The 16176-nt window shown below is 43.1% G+C and overlaps 1 protein-coding gene across 3 annotated transcripts in view; it reads left to right on the top strand.

The window, feature by feature from the left end:
* LOC118359185 (long-chain-fatty-acid--CoA ligase ACSBG2-like) overlaps positions 1 to 4006 on the top strand; it is a 48357-nt gene extending 44351 nt beyond the window's left edge. For all 3 annotated transcript variants that reach the window (XM_035737524.2, XM_035737523.2, XM_035737525.2), the window contains 4 exons: positions 101 to 318; positions 579 to 718; positions 1960 to 2206; positions 2966 to 4006. In XM_035737524.2, coding sequence (XP_035593417.1) covers positions 101 to 318; positions 579 to 718; positions 1960 to 2206; positions 2966 to 3084 — 724 coding nt within the window. In that variant the 3' untranslated portion in view covers positions 3085 to 4006. The remainder of the gene's footprint in view (positions 1 to 100; positions 319 to 578; positions 719 to 1959; positions 2207 to 2965) is intronic.
* Positions 4007 to 16176: the final 12170 nt, after the last annotated feature.

The following is a 16176-nucleotide window of genomic DNA, read 5'->3' as shown; positions in this document are numbered from 1 at the left end:
ATACCTTAGCTTTTAGCAAATGTATTTGCTGTAGATTTACTGTATATTCTTCATGTATGTGATTTAAGAACTGCAAGGTTAAAGTGTTTTGTCTCCCAAGCGTTGGGAAGTTGATCCCTGGCTGTGAGACTAAGATCCACAGTCCTGACCAGGAGGGCAATGGGGAGATCTGCTTCTGGGGGCGTCACGTCTTCATGGGCTACCTAAACCAGGCCGACAAGACAGAGGACGCCCTGGACGCTGAGGGCTGGCTGCACTCTGGAGACTTGGGCAAACACGACGACAACGGCTTCCTGTTCGTCACTGGACGCATCAAAGGTACGCAGTCTTCTCTAAATCAAATCAAATGTATTTATATAGCCCTTCGTACATCAGCTGATATCTCAAAGTCCTGTACAGAAACCCAGCCTAAAACCCCAAACAGCAAGCAATGCAGGTGCTTTGCTCTCCACACACTATAACCCAGAACCCAGCTTTAAACGGAACCGACTGAAGTTAGTTGAAAGCCTGTTAGTTGATGGAAGATTTCACAAGTTAGAATAATTCTAATTAAAACCTCCGTTTCAATGCGTTCCCAGAGCTGATCATCACAGCGGGTGGAGAGAACATCCCTCCAGTGCCTATTGAAGATGCTGTGAAGGAGGCTGTGTCGCTGGTTAGCAACGCCATGCTCATTGGAGACAAGAGGAAGTTCCTCGCCATGCTGCTCACCATTAAGGTATGACCAGTTAGCTACAGCACTTGGTGTAAAACCAAATCTCCATCCCAACTCATACCCTGTTTAACTCAAAGGTCATCTTCTAAGTTCTGACAACCATTTCTATTTAGAACAAGGTTATACAGTTTACATTGTGTAACATCCTTGAGATGGCCATCTATTGCAGCCACTTCAAGAGTATCTGATAGTTGAGAAATACCATGTGTAATCAGATGTAGCCTCTGAGATTGCACAGTGCTATGTAAACTCCTTATCATGTAATCATAGGATCTGGCAAGACTGTCATAGTGGATTCTAATATTTTAGCTGAAATCACAATTCCTCTTATGTTAAGGCAACTTCTGGTGGACATTTTGTACACTGCCATTCTTTATGCTGACTGTTAAGTTTGTGTTTTAAGTATCCCTATATTTCTGTTATTACTGTGCTATCACTCTTGTTATTAGTATGCCTGCATGGTAGTCTCACTGGTGATGGACCTGGCCTGAGTGCAATGGCAACCATGTATTGTGGGAATACGGTTTAGTAAACGTTAAACTGGAACCTAGCCGTTGTCATTTTATGTTAACAGTATCATTGTCAGTTAACCCTTGGCCTACAATGGTCGCACCCCCACGGAAGTCAATTAACATAATATAAAAATCGGTCCGTTTAAGCTAGAGATGTTTTTTGCATGGGCTGTGTCTCAATCCTCCGATATCTCCCTTCCGCATCTGTGGTGGAAGGTGACAGAGCTAAAGCATTGTTTGTCAGACCAGGAGACATCCCGAAAATCGGTCTTCTCACAAAAACGTCTAGCGTCTTCTCGGTTTGGCCTACTAACTATTATAACCACTCCTTTGAAAGCCGAAGACTCTCACAAACACGATAAGACAGACAATTCAGAACAAACTTCCTTTAGATTTTTGGGGGGGGGGGTTCCATCTGTTCCATGTAGGGAATCTGTTAATCAAGGTGTTTCTATTGGCTAATAGCAATGCCAGATTGAATGTTTCATCCAATAATTTTATATTTTTTGATACCTTAAGGGGTCTTAAAATTCTAAATCAAATAGCTTAATGATCCATCTTAAAACAATTCCATATGTTAGCCCCCTCACCCGGCTTAGATTAGGGTTAATGGCATTGATTAATGAAACATAAAAAATGATCCATGCACAAGACTGCCTTCTAAGAAAAATGCATATGTTGTTCTTTTATCTCCCTCACTGACTAAAACTACATGTCTCTTTACCCCCTCAGTGCCAGGTGAATGGAGACACTGGTGCTCCTGAGGATGAGTTGACTCCCGAGGTCGTAGAGCTGTGCCGGAAGCTGGGCAGCAATGCCACGCGAGTCTCAGAGATTGCCGGCGGACGTGACCGGGTCATCCATGCTGCTATCCAGGAGGGCATCAACCGCGTGAACGAGAACGCCACCTCCAACGCCCAGCGCATCCAGAAGTGGATCATCCTAGACCAGGACTTCTCCATCACTGGGGGAGAGCTGGGTGAGGGGAGGGGGGTGGCTGGGGAAGACAGTGTGCATGTTGGTTTAGTGCCATGTTTTTTTTTCCCAGGTCATTACATAGGCTGGGCTCTAGTTTCCATGATGTATATAGCCAATTTCAATATAATAGTTTTTGTTGCCCTTTTCTCAGTCTATTGCAGACCATGTCATCACTGTAGTTTTCTCCACCTATCCAGTGGTGGGTGTCAATGAGCATAACAGCAGTGTACAAAACATTAAGAACACCTGCTCTTTCCATGACAGAATGACCAGGTGAAGGCTTTGATCCCTTATTGATGTCACTTGTTAAATCCCCTTCAATCGGTGCAGATGAAGGGGAGGTGTCAGGTTAAAGAAAGATTGAGCCTTGAGACAACTGAGACATGGATTGTGTGTGTGCCATTCAGAAAGTGAATGGGCAAGAACATTTTTAAGTGCCTTGGAAAGGGGTATGGTAGTAGGTGCCAGGCACACCGGTTTGGGTGTGTAACGTTGCTTGGTTTTTCCACGCTCAAGTTTCCCTGTGTGTATCAAGGATGGTCCACCACCCGAAGGACATCCAGCCAACTGGATACAACTTTGGGAAGCATTGGAGTCGACATGAGCCACCATCCTTTTGGAATGCGTTCAACACCTTGTAGAGTCCGGCGATTTGAGGCTGTTCTGAGGGCAAAAAGGGGTGGTGCAACTGAATATAAGGAAGGTGTTCCTAAGTTTTGTACACACTGTATAGCTGACGCAGTCTCTTTTTCTCTCTCAGGCCCCACTATGAAGCTGAAGAGGCCAGTGGTCATGAAGATGTACAAAGAGCAAGTAGAGCATTTCTACAAAGAGGTGGTGACCCCAAGCACCCCTGACAACTCCCTTCCCCCCAAATAGGCCTGGAATTAAAGGCCCTTGGAGAGCACTTCATAGAACCGCAACAAAAGACCTGCAGCCAGAAGTCTCTCACACATACACCATACAGACCACCACTCCCTGTGCAGTTCCTGTTTACTCCTGTGAAAATGTTTTGTTAGCTTCCTGCTTTGGTTATTGTTCACATTTGTGGGGGTTCTAAGGAAAAACATCCATGAGAAGGCGTTGTGAGTCTTTGATTTTTGAAGATGAGCTTATTTCAACTTTATTTGTTTTGTGATGAACAATAATGCATGATGTATGAAGTAGAGTTGTATGTGATGAGGCATGGTTAATGTGCTTTGATACTTGAGACTAAATGGCATAGTATCCAACGTTTCCATAGGAAATGGTAGTAGAAATTTGGGCTACGTTTTGAAAAAGCGTTACTCACAAATATTTATTTTTCATTTGCCAAAGTCAATACTTACTTGGACCAAAGACACATTGGATGTGAAAGAATTATCCAGCTGAAAAACTACTGATGGAAGTTTTCTTCACATCCAGTGTTTACTCGTCAAAAACATTTTCCTATTTATTATTGTTTTGCTCTGTCTGCATTGGTCTGGTTTCAGAGTATTGATGGAAGTATATCATTGTTGTAGCGCGGTCCTGGAATAAGAGATGGCCAATGACAAATGAAGTTGTAGATTTAGTTAAAGCCAATGGCTCAATGTTGAACTTCTGCACCTACCTTGTCCAATAGAGAGCATCCAAATCACTTTTTCCAATGCGATGGAACCATATCATTCAAGCCATATTTTTTTGTTTCCTATGTGTTATGATGTTGTCATACTATCTGCGGAATTGCCTGGTCTTGTTGGAATGTTTTATAACGATTCTGTGTAAAGAATTTGTGACCATTGTTAAATACTGTAAATATATTTTGCCTACGTTGCCTCTTTCCTCTGGTCTTTATTTAAACCATTTTATTAAGTTGAATGTTTTTAAAAGAACTGTCTTCAGCTCATCAGTCTTGTCAAGCAGTGTGACATTCTTTATACTTGCGCCACTGAACTGAGTTTGTCTTTCTGAAAACTGGTTCATTACATGTTCTCTCCCGAGTTACCTTAATCTAATACAAGGGTACATAGAGGAAATTTGATAGCGTATCAAAATTAAGTTCCCGTTCATCCTGAAACCTTCTACATCCAATAATACCCAGGACCGGTATGGACTGGGGTTTGATCTTTATTACACTGCACACATACCTAAACTTCATGTATATGCATATGCTGTGTGGAATGTCTCTGTAACCTACTGTATATGTTCAGGTCCTTGTGTAATTCTGAGTTGTAATTATTGGGGGTTTATTTGGGCCACTTTGTCAGTACAAATGATACTCCTTGTACATTGGAATAGGAAGAAATCAGATTTTTGATTCTGGCTTCCAGCACTTTTCACCATTTGTCTTTTGAACTACTTGAATTTTTTTAATTAAGTAATCTAATGCAATCCACAGGTCCCTTCGTAAACTACTATTCCATTCTCTGTGGAAAGTGAATATGCCAGGGCCCTTGCAGTTTAGAGATGTTAGGTCTTCCACATACAGCTGGTGACCCATTGTTTCAGGAAGGAAATAAACTATAAGCTTACCAAGCAGACTGGCTTGTAGTGTTTGTTGAAGTTGTATATGGAATGAAAAATATTATTTTCAAAAGTGGAGGAAATGAAGGTGATGTATCTGTATTTTGTTATTTTCTCAACTGATGTCATAGCTTTCTGCTGAAGCTTGTACTGACATACACACTGAAGGTCTGGAGCTCCATACCACCAACAAAGTCCAATGCAATTGCAGTCAACTTTATTACACTTGAGCAAGCAATCTCTTCAAATGCATACAAGACCATGAGAGTTCATGACTGCCATCTAAAGACAGAATACCGGTTTTACCTGACCCTCAACACTTAAGATTTTTGAAAGTGTTTCTAGTATCAGGTGGGGAAGAAAGTGTGTAGAGTTGATGAGCAGTGCCATCTTTAAACTAGCAGCTGCTGAGGAAAGAAACGTTAATGTATGTGATCTAGCTGGAAAATAAAGGTTATTTATTCTGAAATATTGAGCAGTTTCATTCATTTCCTGTTGCAAAGTCTTAAATTTGATAGCTATTTTTCAGGTTATTTTGAGATTGAAATATACAAGGTTGCAACTTAAAGTAACTGCCCAGTGAAAATCAACTACTATCCTAAATATAGCTGCGAGAAACAATGAACGGGGTTTGTTGGAAAACAAAGCAAGCATTATCACATAGGAACTATCTTCCTTTATATGCAAACATGGTATTATGTTTCTTTAGGTTAGCAGTCACCCAGAGAGCTGAACGAACCTGGAGTGAATCTGATATGGTTCATGGGAAGATTATTTTTAGCATTAGTTACATATACAAAGGAAGGTTAATAGTTTCCTTGTTTTTTGAGATCAAATTACTCAAGGCTCATTTTAGGGATATCCATGATTTCAAGTTGATGGGCCACTGGAGTGGATTAAAGTGGTTTAAATAGACATGTAAAATCAGATTTTTGATTTATCAACTCTGCCATCTTTTGACCCATCCATTAGCTTTTCTCAAACTAAGTAAAAGACATACCATGGACCTTTCATTTCATTATTTGGTTCATGAGAAGTTTCTACAATGGTGGAAAAACTATCCAAATGGACCTTATGGGTCCTTGGGGCAAAATTGTTCAGCATGAGGAAAGACACCTACAAAGTTTAGTCTCTAAGCCAAATGAGGCGGTTGACGAGGGTTTAAGTGAGACTGCTTATCTATCACAGCACCACCTATAGGCTGATCAGTGCCATTCTTTTTGTGCCCCCCCTCAAAAAATGACCAGTCTATGCTTGAATTATTTAATTATTTGTCATGTCAATGGGAGGGAACACGCCTAATAATGTTTGTGGCCAAAGCAAACATTTTAGGAAAATGTTTAAAACCCCACCTCAAACTTCACAAAGACTGTTAAAAAAATACTTTATACTTACTTTATTTCTTCATAGAACATGTCAACAAATCAAATTCTAATTTATCACACGCACCGAGTACAACAGGTGAAATGCTTACTTACTACAAGCCCTTAACCAATAATGCAGTTCAAGAAAAAGAGTTAAGTAAATAATAACAAGGCTATATACGAGTACTGGTACCGAGTCAATGTGCTGGGGTACAGGTTAGTCGAGGTAATTTGTACATGTAGGAAGGGGTAAAGTGACTATGGGGGGGGGTCAATGTAAATACTCTGAGTGGCCATTTAATTAATTGTTCGGCAGTCTCATGGCTTGGCGGTAGAAGCTGATAAGGAGCTTTTTGGACCTAGACTTGGCGCTCTGGTCGCACTTGCCGTGCAGTAGCAGAGAGAATAGTCTATGGCCTGAGTGACTAGAGTCTTAGACAATTTTTTGGACCTTCCTCTGACACCGCCTAGTATATAGGTCCTGGATGGCAGGAAGCTTGGCCCCAGTGATGCACTGGGCCAAACGCACTACACTCTGTCGTACCATACCATGCGGTGATGCATCCAGTCAAGATGCTGTCAATGGTGCAGCTGTAGAACTTCTTGAAGATCTGAGAGACCATGCCAAATCTTTTGGCATGGGGGGAGGCATTGTCGTGCCCCTTCATTAGTTTGTTGGTGTGTGTGGACCATGTTAATTCCTTCGTTATGTGGACACCAAGGAACTTGAAGCTTTCGACCGGCTCCACTACAGCCCCGTCGATGCGGGGGCGGATTACCGAACAGGCACAGATTTGTTGGGGCAGTATGGGCTCGATTTGTTAAGTTAAGTGCTCTTAAAATGGAGTGGAATTCCCTTTTTACGCACTTTTCTCTATATGCGTATACTGACCTTGAATTTAAGCATGATAATAGCATGCTATTCATTTTGGGTGGAGATTTCATTTATTCAAAGTGTCCCTAATAATTCCACCACCTTTACGCGCAAGATCCAAGTGGAAAAGGCATCTACTTAAGTTCTTTCTGATAGAAATAACACCATTCTCCATGCGCTGTAATTTACAACTTGATAAGCACTATTGATAAAAACTAGGTAAATAAGTAATCCGTTTGGATAAGGGAATTGTAAATATAAATTAAATGTATTTATAAAGCCCTTTTTACATCAGCAGTGCTATACAGCACAACGTGCTATACAGAAACCCAGCCTAAAACCCCAAACAGCAAGCAATGCAGATGTAGAAACATGGTGGCTAAAACTCCCTAGAAAGGCAGGAACCTAGGGAGAAACCTAGAGAGGAACCAGGCTCTGGGTGGTAGCCAGTTCTCTTCTGGCTGTGCCGCATGGAGATAAGAGAACATGGCCATTTAAGGCCAGATTGAACATCTTGAAGAACAAACGTTCATAGATGACCAGCAGGGTCAAATAATAACCAGTCGTTGTAGAGGGTGCTATTTTTTTTTTTTTTTTTTTTTTTTTTCACCTTTATTTAACCAGGTAGGCAAGTTGAGAACAAGTTCTCATTTACAATTGCGACCTGGCAATAGGCAATAGGTCAGTACTTCAGGAGTAAATGTCAGTTGGCTTTTCATAGTCAAGCATATAGAAGTCGAGACAGCAGATGTGGTAGAGACAGAGAGAGAGAGTCAAAAACAGCAGATCCGGGACAAGGTAGCACGTCCGGTGAACAGGTCAGGGTTCCCTAGCCAGGTGGACTGGGGACAGCCAGGAGTCTTCGGGCCAGGTAGTCCTGAGGCATGATCCTAGAGCTCAGGTCCTCCGAGACATGAGAGACAGAATTAGAAGGAGCATACTTAAAATTGACACAGGACACCAGATAAGACAAGAGGATTACACCAGATGTAACAGACTGACGCTAGCCCCCCCCGGTACAGACTATTGCAGCATAGGTACTGGAGACAGGGGTGGGTCGGGGGCCACTGTGGCACCGTCTGACAATACCCCCAGACAGGGCCAACCATGCAGGATATAACCCCACCCACTTTGCAAAAGCACAGCCTCCACACCACTAGAGGGATATCAACAGACCACCAACTTACTACCCTGAGACCAGGCTGAGTATAGCCTATGAAAAAACAGATTAAATTAAATATATTTTACCTTATAAATCGCTGGAGACAAATGTAAAACCAGTCATATGACAGCAAACTGAAGCAAACTTTCACACAGTTAAGTTTATGAAATGCTTTGCCATTTTGCAGAAATTAAATTGTACACCCTTAACTTGCAAGGATGAGCACTCTTGAATGTATTAATTATAGGCTACCCCAACTTTATCTGTTTGTTTCCTATTTCTTTCATGTTAAATATCAGTATAGCCCAATTATTCAGTTTATTTGTTAAAAAAGTTTGAAATATCCAATAAAATGTCGTTCCACTTCATGATTGTGTCCCACTTGTTGTTGATTCTTCACAAAAAAATACAGTTTTCTATCTTTATGTTTGAAGCCTGAAATGTGGCAAAAGGTCGCAAAGTTCAAGGGGGCCGAATACTTTCGCAAGGCACTGTATATACAGAAAAAAAGAGTCGGCCCGAGCATTGAACCCTGTGGCACCCCCATAGAGACTGCCAGAGGACCGGACAGCATACCCTCCGATTTGACACACTGAACTCTGTCTGCAAAGTAATTGGTGAACCAGGCAAGGCAGTCATCCGAAAAACCGAGGCTACTGAGTCTGCCGATAAGAATATGGTGATTGACAGAGTCGAAAGCCTTGGCAAGGTCGATGAAGACTGCTGCACAGTACTGTCTTTTATCGATGCCAGTTATGATATCGTTTAGTACCTTGAGCGTGGCTGAGGTGCACCCGTGACCGGCTCGGAAACCAGATTGCACAGCGGAGAAGGTACGGTGGGATTCGAGATGGTCAGTGACCTGTTTGTTGACTTGGCTTTCGAAGACCTTAGATAGGCAGGGAAGGATGGATATAGGTCTGTAACAGTTTGGGTCCAGGGTGTCTTCCCCTTTGAAGAGGGGGATGACTGCGGCAGCTTTACAATCCTTGGGGATCTCAGACGATATTAAAGAGAGGTTGAACAGGCTGGTAATAGGGGTTGCGACAACGGCGGCGGATAGTTTCAGAAATAGAGGGTCCAGATTGTCAAGCCCAGCTGATTTGTACGGGTCCAGGTTTTGCAGCTCTTTCAGAACATCTGCTATCTGGATTTGGGTAAAGGAGAACCTGGAGAGGCTTGGGCGAGTAGCTGCGGGGGGGGGGGGGCGGAGCTGTTGGCCGAGGTTGGAGTAGCCAGGCGGAAGGCATGGCCAGCCGTTGAGAAATGCTTGCTGAAGTTTTCGATAATCATGGATTTATCGGTGGTGACCGTGTTCCCTAGTCTCAGTGCAGTGGGCAGCTGGGAGGAGGTGCTCCTGTTCTCCATGGACTTCACAGTGTCCCAGAACGTTTTGGAGTTGGAGCTACAGGATGCAAACTTCTGCCTGAAGAAGCTGGCCTTAGCTTTCCTGACTGACTGCGTGTATTGGTTCCTGACTTCCCTGAACAGTTGCATATCGCGGGGACTATTCGATGCTACTGCAGTCCGCCACAGGATGTTTTTGTGCTGGTCGAGGGCAGTCAGGTCTGGAGTGAACCAAGGGCTATATCTGTTCTTAGTTCTGCATTTTTTGAATGGAGCATGCTTATCTAAAATGGTGAGGAAGTTACTTTTAAAGAATGACCAGGCATCCTCAACTGACGGGATGAGGTCAATGTCCTTCCAGGATACCCGGGCCAGGTCGATTAGAAAGGCCTGCTCACAGAAGTGTTTTAGGGAGCGTTTGACAGTGATGAGGGGTGGTCGTTTGACTGCGGCTCCGTAGCGGATACAGGCAATGAGGCAGTGATCGCTGAGATCCTGGTTGAAGACAGCGGAGGTGTATTTGGAGGGCCAGTTGGTCAGGATGACGTCTATGAGGGTGCCCTTGTTTACAGATTGAGGGTTGTACCTGGTGGGTTCCTTGATGATTTGTGTGAGATTGAAGGCATCTAGCTTAGATTGTAGGACTGCCAGGGTGTTAAGCATATCCCAGTTTAGGTCACCTAACAGAACAAACTCTGAAGCTAGATGGAGGGCGATCAATTCACAAATGGTGTCCAGGGCACAGCTGGGTGCTGAGGGGGGTCGGTAGCAGGCGGCAACAGTGAGAGACATTTCTGGAGAGAGTAATTTTCAAAATTAGTAGTTCAAACTGTTTGGGTATGGACCTGGAAAGTATGACATTACTTTGCAGGCTAACTCCTCCCCCTTTGGCAGTTCTATCTTGATGGAAGATGTTATAGTTGGGTATGGAAATCTCAGCATTTTTGGTGGCCTTCCTGAGCCAGGATTCAGACATGGCAAGGACATCAGGGTTAGCAGAGTGTGCTTAAGCAGTGAGTAAAACAAACTTAGGGAGGAGGCTTCCGATGTTGACATGCATGAAACCAAGGCTTTTTCGATCACAGAAGTCAACAAATGAGGGTGCCTGGGTTTACCTCCACATCACCCGCGGAACAGAGGAGGAGTAGTATGAGGGTGCAGCTAAAGGCTATCAAAACTGGTCGCCTAGAGCGTTGGGGACAGAGAATAAAAGGAGCAGATTTCTGGGCATGGTAGAATATATTCAGGGCATAATGCGCAGACAGGGGTATGATGGGGTGCGGGTACAGAGGAGGTAAGCCCAGGCACTGGGTGATGATGAGAGAGGTTGTATCTCTGGACATGCTGGTTGTAATGGGTGAGGTCACCGCATGTGTGGGAGGTGGGACAAAGGAGGTATTAGGGGTATGAAGAGTGGAACTAGGGACTCCATTGTAAACTAAAACAATGATTTTTTTGCATTGTTTGTACATAATGTTGCTGCTACCATCTCTTATGACCAAAAAGAGCTTCTGGATATCAGAAAAGCGATTACTCACCTCAAACTGGACGAAGATTTTTTATTTAATGAGTCTGATGTGAAGGATAAACTGTTTCTCCGAGACCAAGCCCAAATCCCCATCATTTGCATTAAGACAGAGGGCGGAGATCGGGTTGACTTGTGAGAATTTGTCAGCGAGTGGGTAACGCGCTTCTACCATTCGTTCTATTTGGTCAACGTGCAATCACTGGAGAATAAACTGGATGAGCTTCGTTCGAGACTATCCTACCAACGGGATATTAAAAACTGTAATATCTTATGTTTCACCGAGACGGGGCTGAATGACGACATGAATAATATACCGTTGGTTGGGTTTTCCGTGCATCTGCGGGACAGAACTGCTACGTCCAGTAAGACGAGGGGTGGTGGTGTGTGTCTATTTGTCAACAACAGCTGGTATGCGATGTCTAATATCAAGGTATTGCTCGCCTGAGGTAGAGTATCTTATGATAAACTGTAGACCACACTATTTAACAAGAGAGTTTTCATCTATATTTTTCATAGCTGTCTATTTACCGCCACAAACCGATGCTGGCACTAATGCCGCACTCAAACTGTATAAAGCCATAAGCAAAATGCTTATGGATCCTACGCTACAAGACTGTTTTGCTAGCACAGACTGGAAAATGTTCTGGGATTCATCCAATGGCATTGAGGAGTATACCACCTCAGTCACCGGCTTCATCAGTAAGTGCATCGACGACATCGTCCCCACAGTGACCATATGTACATACCCCAACCAGAAGCCATGGATTACAGGCAACATTCGCACAGAGCTAAAGGCTAGTGCTGTTGTTTTCAAGGAGCGGGACACTATTCGGAACACTTGTTTAAAAAATCCTGCTATGCCCTCAGATGAACCATCAAACAGGCAAAGCGTCAAAACAGGACTAAGATTGAATCCTACTACACCGGCTGTGATGTTCGTAGGATGTGGCAGGGCTTGCATACTATTACGGACTACAAAGGGAAACCCAGCTGCGAGCTGCCCAGTGACGCGAGCCTACCAGTTGGGCTAAATGCCTTTTAGGCTCGCTTCCAGGCAAGAAACACGGAAGCATGCATGAGAGCACCAGCTGTTCCGGGCGACTGTGTGATCACGCTCTCTGTAGCCGATGTGAGCAGGACCTTTAAAACAGGCCACAGGGCCAGACGGATTACCAGGACGTGTACTCCGAGCATGCACAGACAAACTGGCAAGTGTCTTCTCTGACATTTTCAACCTCTCCCTGACAGAGTCTGTAATACCTACATGTTTCAAGCAGAACACCATAGTCCCTGTGCCAAAGAAAATTAATATAACCTGCCTAAATTACTACCGCCCAGTAGCACTCACGAAGGCTGGGCATGGCTCACATCAACACCATCATCCCGGAAACCCTAGACCCACTCAAATTCACATACCGCCACAACAGATCCACAGGTGATGCAATTTAAATCGCACTCCACACTGCCTTTTCCCACCTGGACAAAAGGAACACCTATGTGAGAATGCTGTTCATTGACAACAGTTTACCTTTCAACACCATAGTACCCACAAAGCTCATCACTAAGCTAAGGATCCTGGGACTATACACCTCCCTCTGCAACTGGATCCTGGACTTCCTGACAGGCCACCAGCAGGTGGAAAGGGTAGGCAACGACACATCTGCCACGCTAGAGGCAGAACAGTGTATGACTTGGATGACTGGAGTGTTAGACAGTTTTTTTGGGCCTTCCTCTGACACTGCCTAGCCCAAAAGAAAACTGTCTAACACTCCAGTCATCCAAGTCATAGACTGTTCTGTCGCACTGCAATCGGTACTGGATCATCAAGTCTAGGTCCAATAGGCTCCTTAACAGCTTCTACCCCCAAGCCATAAGACTGTTGAACAATTAATCAAATGCCCACCCGGACTATTTAGATTGACAACTCTGCTGCCCGTAGCTTATTATCTATGCATAGTAACTTTACCCATTTACATGTAAAGATTACCTCGACTAACCTGTACCCCCACACATCGACTCGGTACCGGAACCCCTTGTATATAGCCTTGTTATTGTTATTTTGTGTTACTTTTTATTTTTGACTCGAGTTTATTTAGTAAATATTTTCTTAACTCTATTTATTTCACAGTAAGGTCTACACCTGTTGCATTCGGCGCATGTGACAAATAAAATTGGATTTGAATTGCACACTCCCTCAAAACTTGAGACATCTGTGGTATTGTGTTGTGTGACAAAACTGCACATTTTAGAGTGGCTTTTATTGTCCACAGCACCAGATAGACCCATGTAATGATCATGTTTTTTGATTTTACTCAGTCCGGCTTTAAACTTACTCTTGGAAGTTGTAATAGTAGAATCGCAGTTGTTTTGAGTGAGGCATAAACCTTGTCAGCATGACCGTTTAAACTCTGCAGTGCCCGATTCACCACACAATCTGTTTAACACGAAATTATCTATATAATTCACCCCTTCAAAATGGAGTCCACCCAGAGTTCAGGAGTTCAAACACTGGTCATCTAAGAGCCACAACAACAGACAGTACTCAATGACTTTATTAATAATATATGATTTCAAAATAAAAAATAACATTAAAATAACATTTTTGTACTTAACACAACTTGCATTGTATGGCCACATGGTGGCATCGTATGCCAAGTTTAAAATACCAAATCGTGTTGTTCTGCCGTTCAGCCCATGGTAGCACTTTATCACCCCTTCCCGCCAGCAAACCCTGCTTTGACAAATAAAGCTTACACGTTCCCTGTCACAAACTAGGTTTCCATCCAATTGGCGACAGATTTTCATGCGAATATTCTAAAATCCGCATAAAAGCAGTGTGTTCATTTTCCCACCAGAGATGCATTACCATCAAATGGACTCCTTGCAAATAATAGGCTGTGCATGACGTAGGCACATTCAAACAAATTCCCATGTACCGAATCAAAAATACTATTACAGTTTCCATCGCATTTTTAACTCTACTGATGGTTCTAACAAAGCATTTTGCGTTATATAGCGAGTGTGCCCAATTTGGTATTGACACCTGAGCTCTAGCCGAGGGGTTCCCAAACTTGGTCTGTTGTGGCCCAGGACAAGCAAACTTGATACTACCTGTCAACTAATCATCAAGTCCTTGACAAATTGAATCAGGTGTTTTTGTCCGGGGCTACAATAAAAGTGTGACGTTGGGGGTACTGGAGGACCAGAGTTGGGAAACACTGGTCTAAGATAATTATTCATTTAATCTGTAATTTAATAAACGGCATGCTTTCCCGACGAATCGTAGAGGGAGAACCACACGTCATCGCGTGACTCCAGATGTCTTATTCAATATTTGCTCATAAATGAGTTTCCAGATACATTTCGTTCATAATTAATTTTACCGACACACAAATATCCCACCTTGTCCGGCGTATTTTGTTTTGTCGACATTTGTCAAGTTTACCGGTAAAGGTTCTGTCTCCATTAGACTGGTCATGATGGTTTTTTTTATCTGATATGTACTTTACTCGCATAAAAAAGTTGGATGGAAACCTGGTTAGAGACACGTATAATAACCACTGATACAGAAAACGGCCCTCTGCCCTCTTGCCACCTCACATTCCTAAGAAACAGTCACCATTCGTTGCTTATTTGTAGTTTTTTTTCCTGTTAAAATTCAGAGTAGATGATCTACCTTTGCTTATCATACAATTCTGTGGTATATATATATATATATATATATAGTTTGAATTGGCATGGTATCTCTTCCTATGGTGTTCTTATTTAAGAGGTTAAGGGGTCGAAATTGGATAAACATACAGAGAAATATTGAAGGGGGGTGACAGTTTATGCCTGGGCTTCGTAACCATACCTCATAGAGTACGGACAAATAGAACGCTGCCTCACTTTGAGTTAAAAACACTCAAATTATAATAGGACATACACATAAAAATACTTATTCTCACTGAAAAGTCCACCTTTTCCTGCTTGATATAATTATACTGGATGATATCGACATGATTAGCTCATACATCAAACATATTCCCAACACCTGTTCCATGGTGTTCAACTGCAACAACTATGATACACAATACAACATTTAGGGAAGTTTTCCTTGACGCAACACTAGAATTAACAGAACTGACAGCATGTTTCTGTATGTATAATGACAAAACATGCCAATACAAATAAAAACAATTAAATAAGAATTTTAAAAAACATTGGCAAAAAATCTATTTGTATTGCATGTAAATATTGTATAAAATTCTTAAAAATACAGTTTAGATAATTACTTAAGTACTTAAGTCACCACAGCCAAAAGTGCAGAGGTACATAAATAAAAGATTGACTGTTCGTAGATGGTAGATGGGGTTCTCTCTGGGAGAGCTGCACAGGGCTCCCTGCCACTCACCCCTTCAGCGTCCCTTCCCCCTCCCCCCCCCCCCCAACTGCGCCCAAACTCCATGACAAAGGAAAAACTGAGCACCCCCGGTTAAGGGGTAGAGTTCATGAACTGGGACTTGGGAGTTAAAAGTTCACACACACACAAGAGGAGAGCAACGTTGTCTTTTTCCACTCGCTTGACACACAATCTATCACACTCACAGATGCAAATTCATCTTAAAAATCACTTGCGGGGACTTGTTGTGTTGACATAGGCACACCCAGACAAATACAAGGGTGGTGGACAGAGCAGAGTGGATGCTGAGAGGAAAATAAGGCGGTTGTTGTTTCACTCTAGAACAGAACCACACATTCAGAGTCCTTAACACCACAGCACCCTCACAGAGGAGATGGGCCAGAGAGGCGAGTGTGCACTTTGCAGAGGCAGGCAACAGAATGGACATAACTATTAAAGCTATTAGCATTAGAATAAATACATCTGTTCATGAGGTGAAACAGAAAGAAAAGTGAGGGGGGAATGAAGCAGGGAGGGAATCACCCAAAGAGAGGAGAAGAGACAGACCATTAGTCTGAGTGTGAAACCACAGTGGATGTGAAGGCTAGAGGGACCACAGTAAGAGGAACATGTCTAGCAGATTGACTGAGTGATAGGCCTGGTCTGGCACTGTCCCTTTCCATAATGATAGGCCTGGTCTGGAACTGTCCCTTTCCATAATGATAGGCCTGGTCTGGCACTGTCCCTTTCCATAATGATAGGCCTGGTCTGGCACTGTCCCTTTCCATAATGATAGGCCTGGTCTGGCACTGTCCCTTTCCATAATGATAG

The sequence above is a fragment of the Oncorhynchus keta genome, chromosome 26 (genome assembly GCF_023373465.1).
Source record: "Oncorhynchus keta strain PuntledgeMale-10-30-2019 chromosome 26, Oket_V2, whole genome shotgun sequence".
In the NCBI taxonomy this organism is placed as follows: domain Eukaryota; kingdom Metazoa; phylum Chordata; class Actinopteri; order Salmoniformes; family Salmonidae; genus Oncorhynchus; species Oncorhynchus keta.
This window is presented reverse-complemented; position numbering and strand designations above follow the sequence as displayed.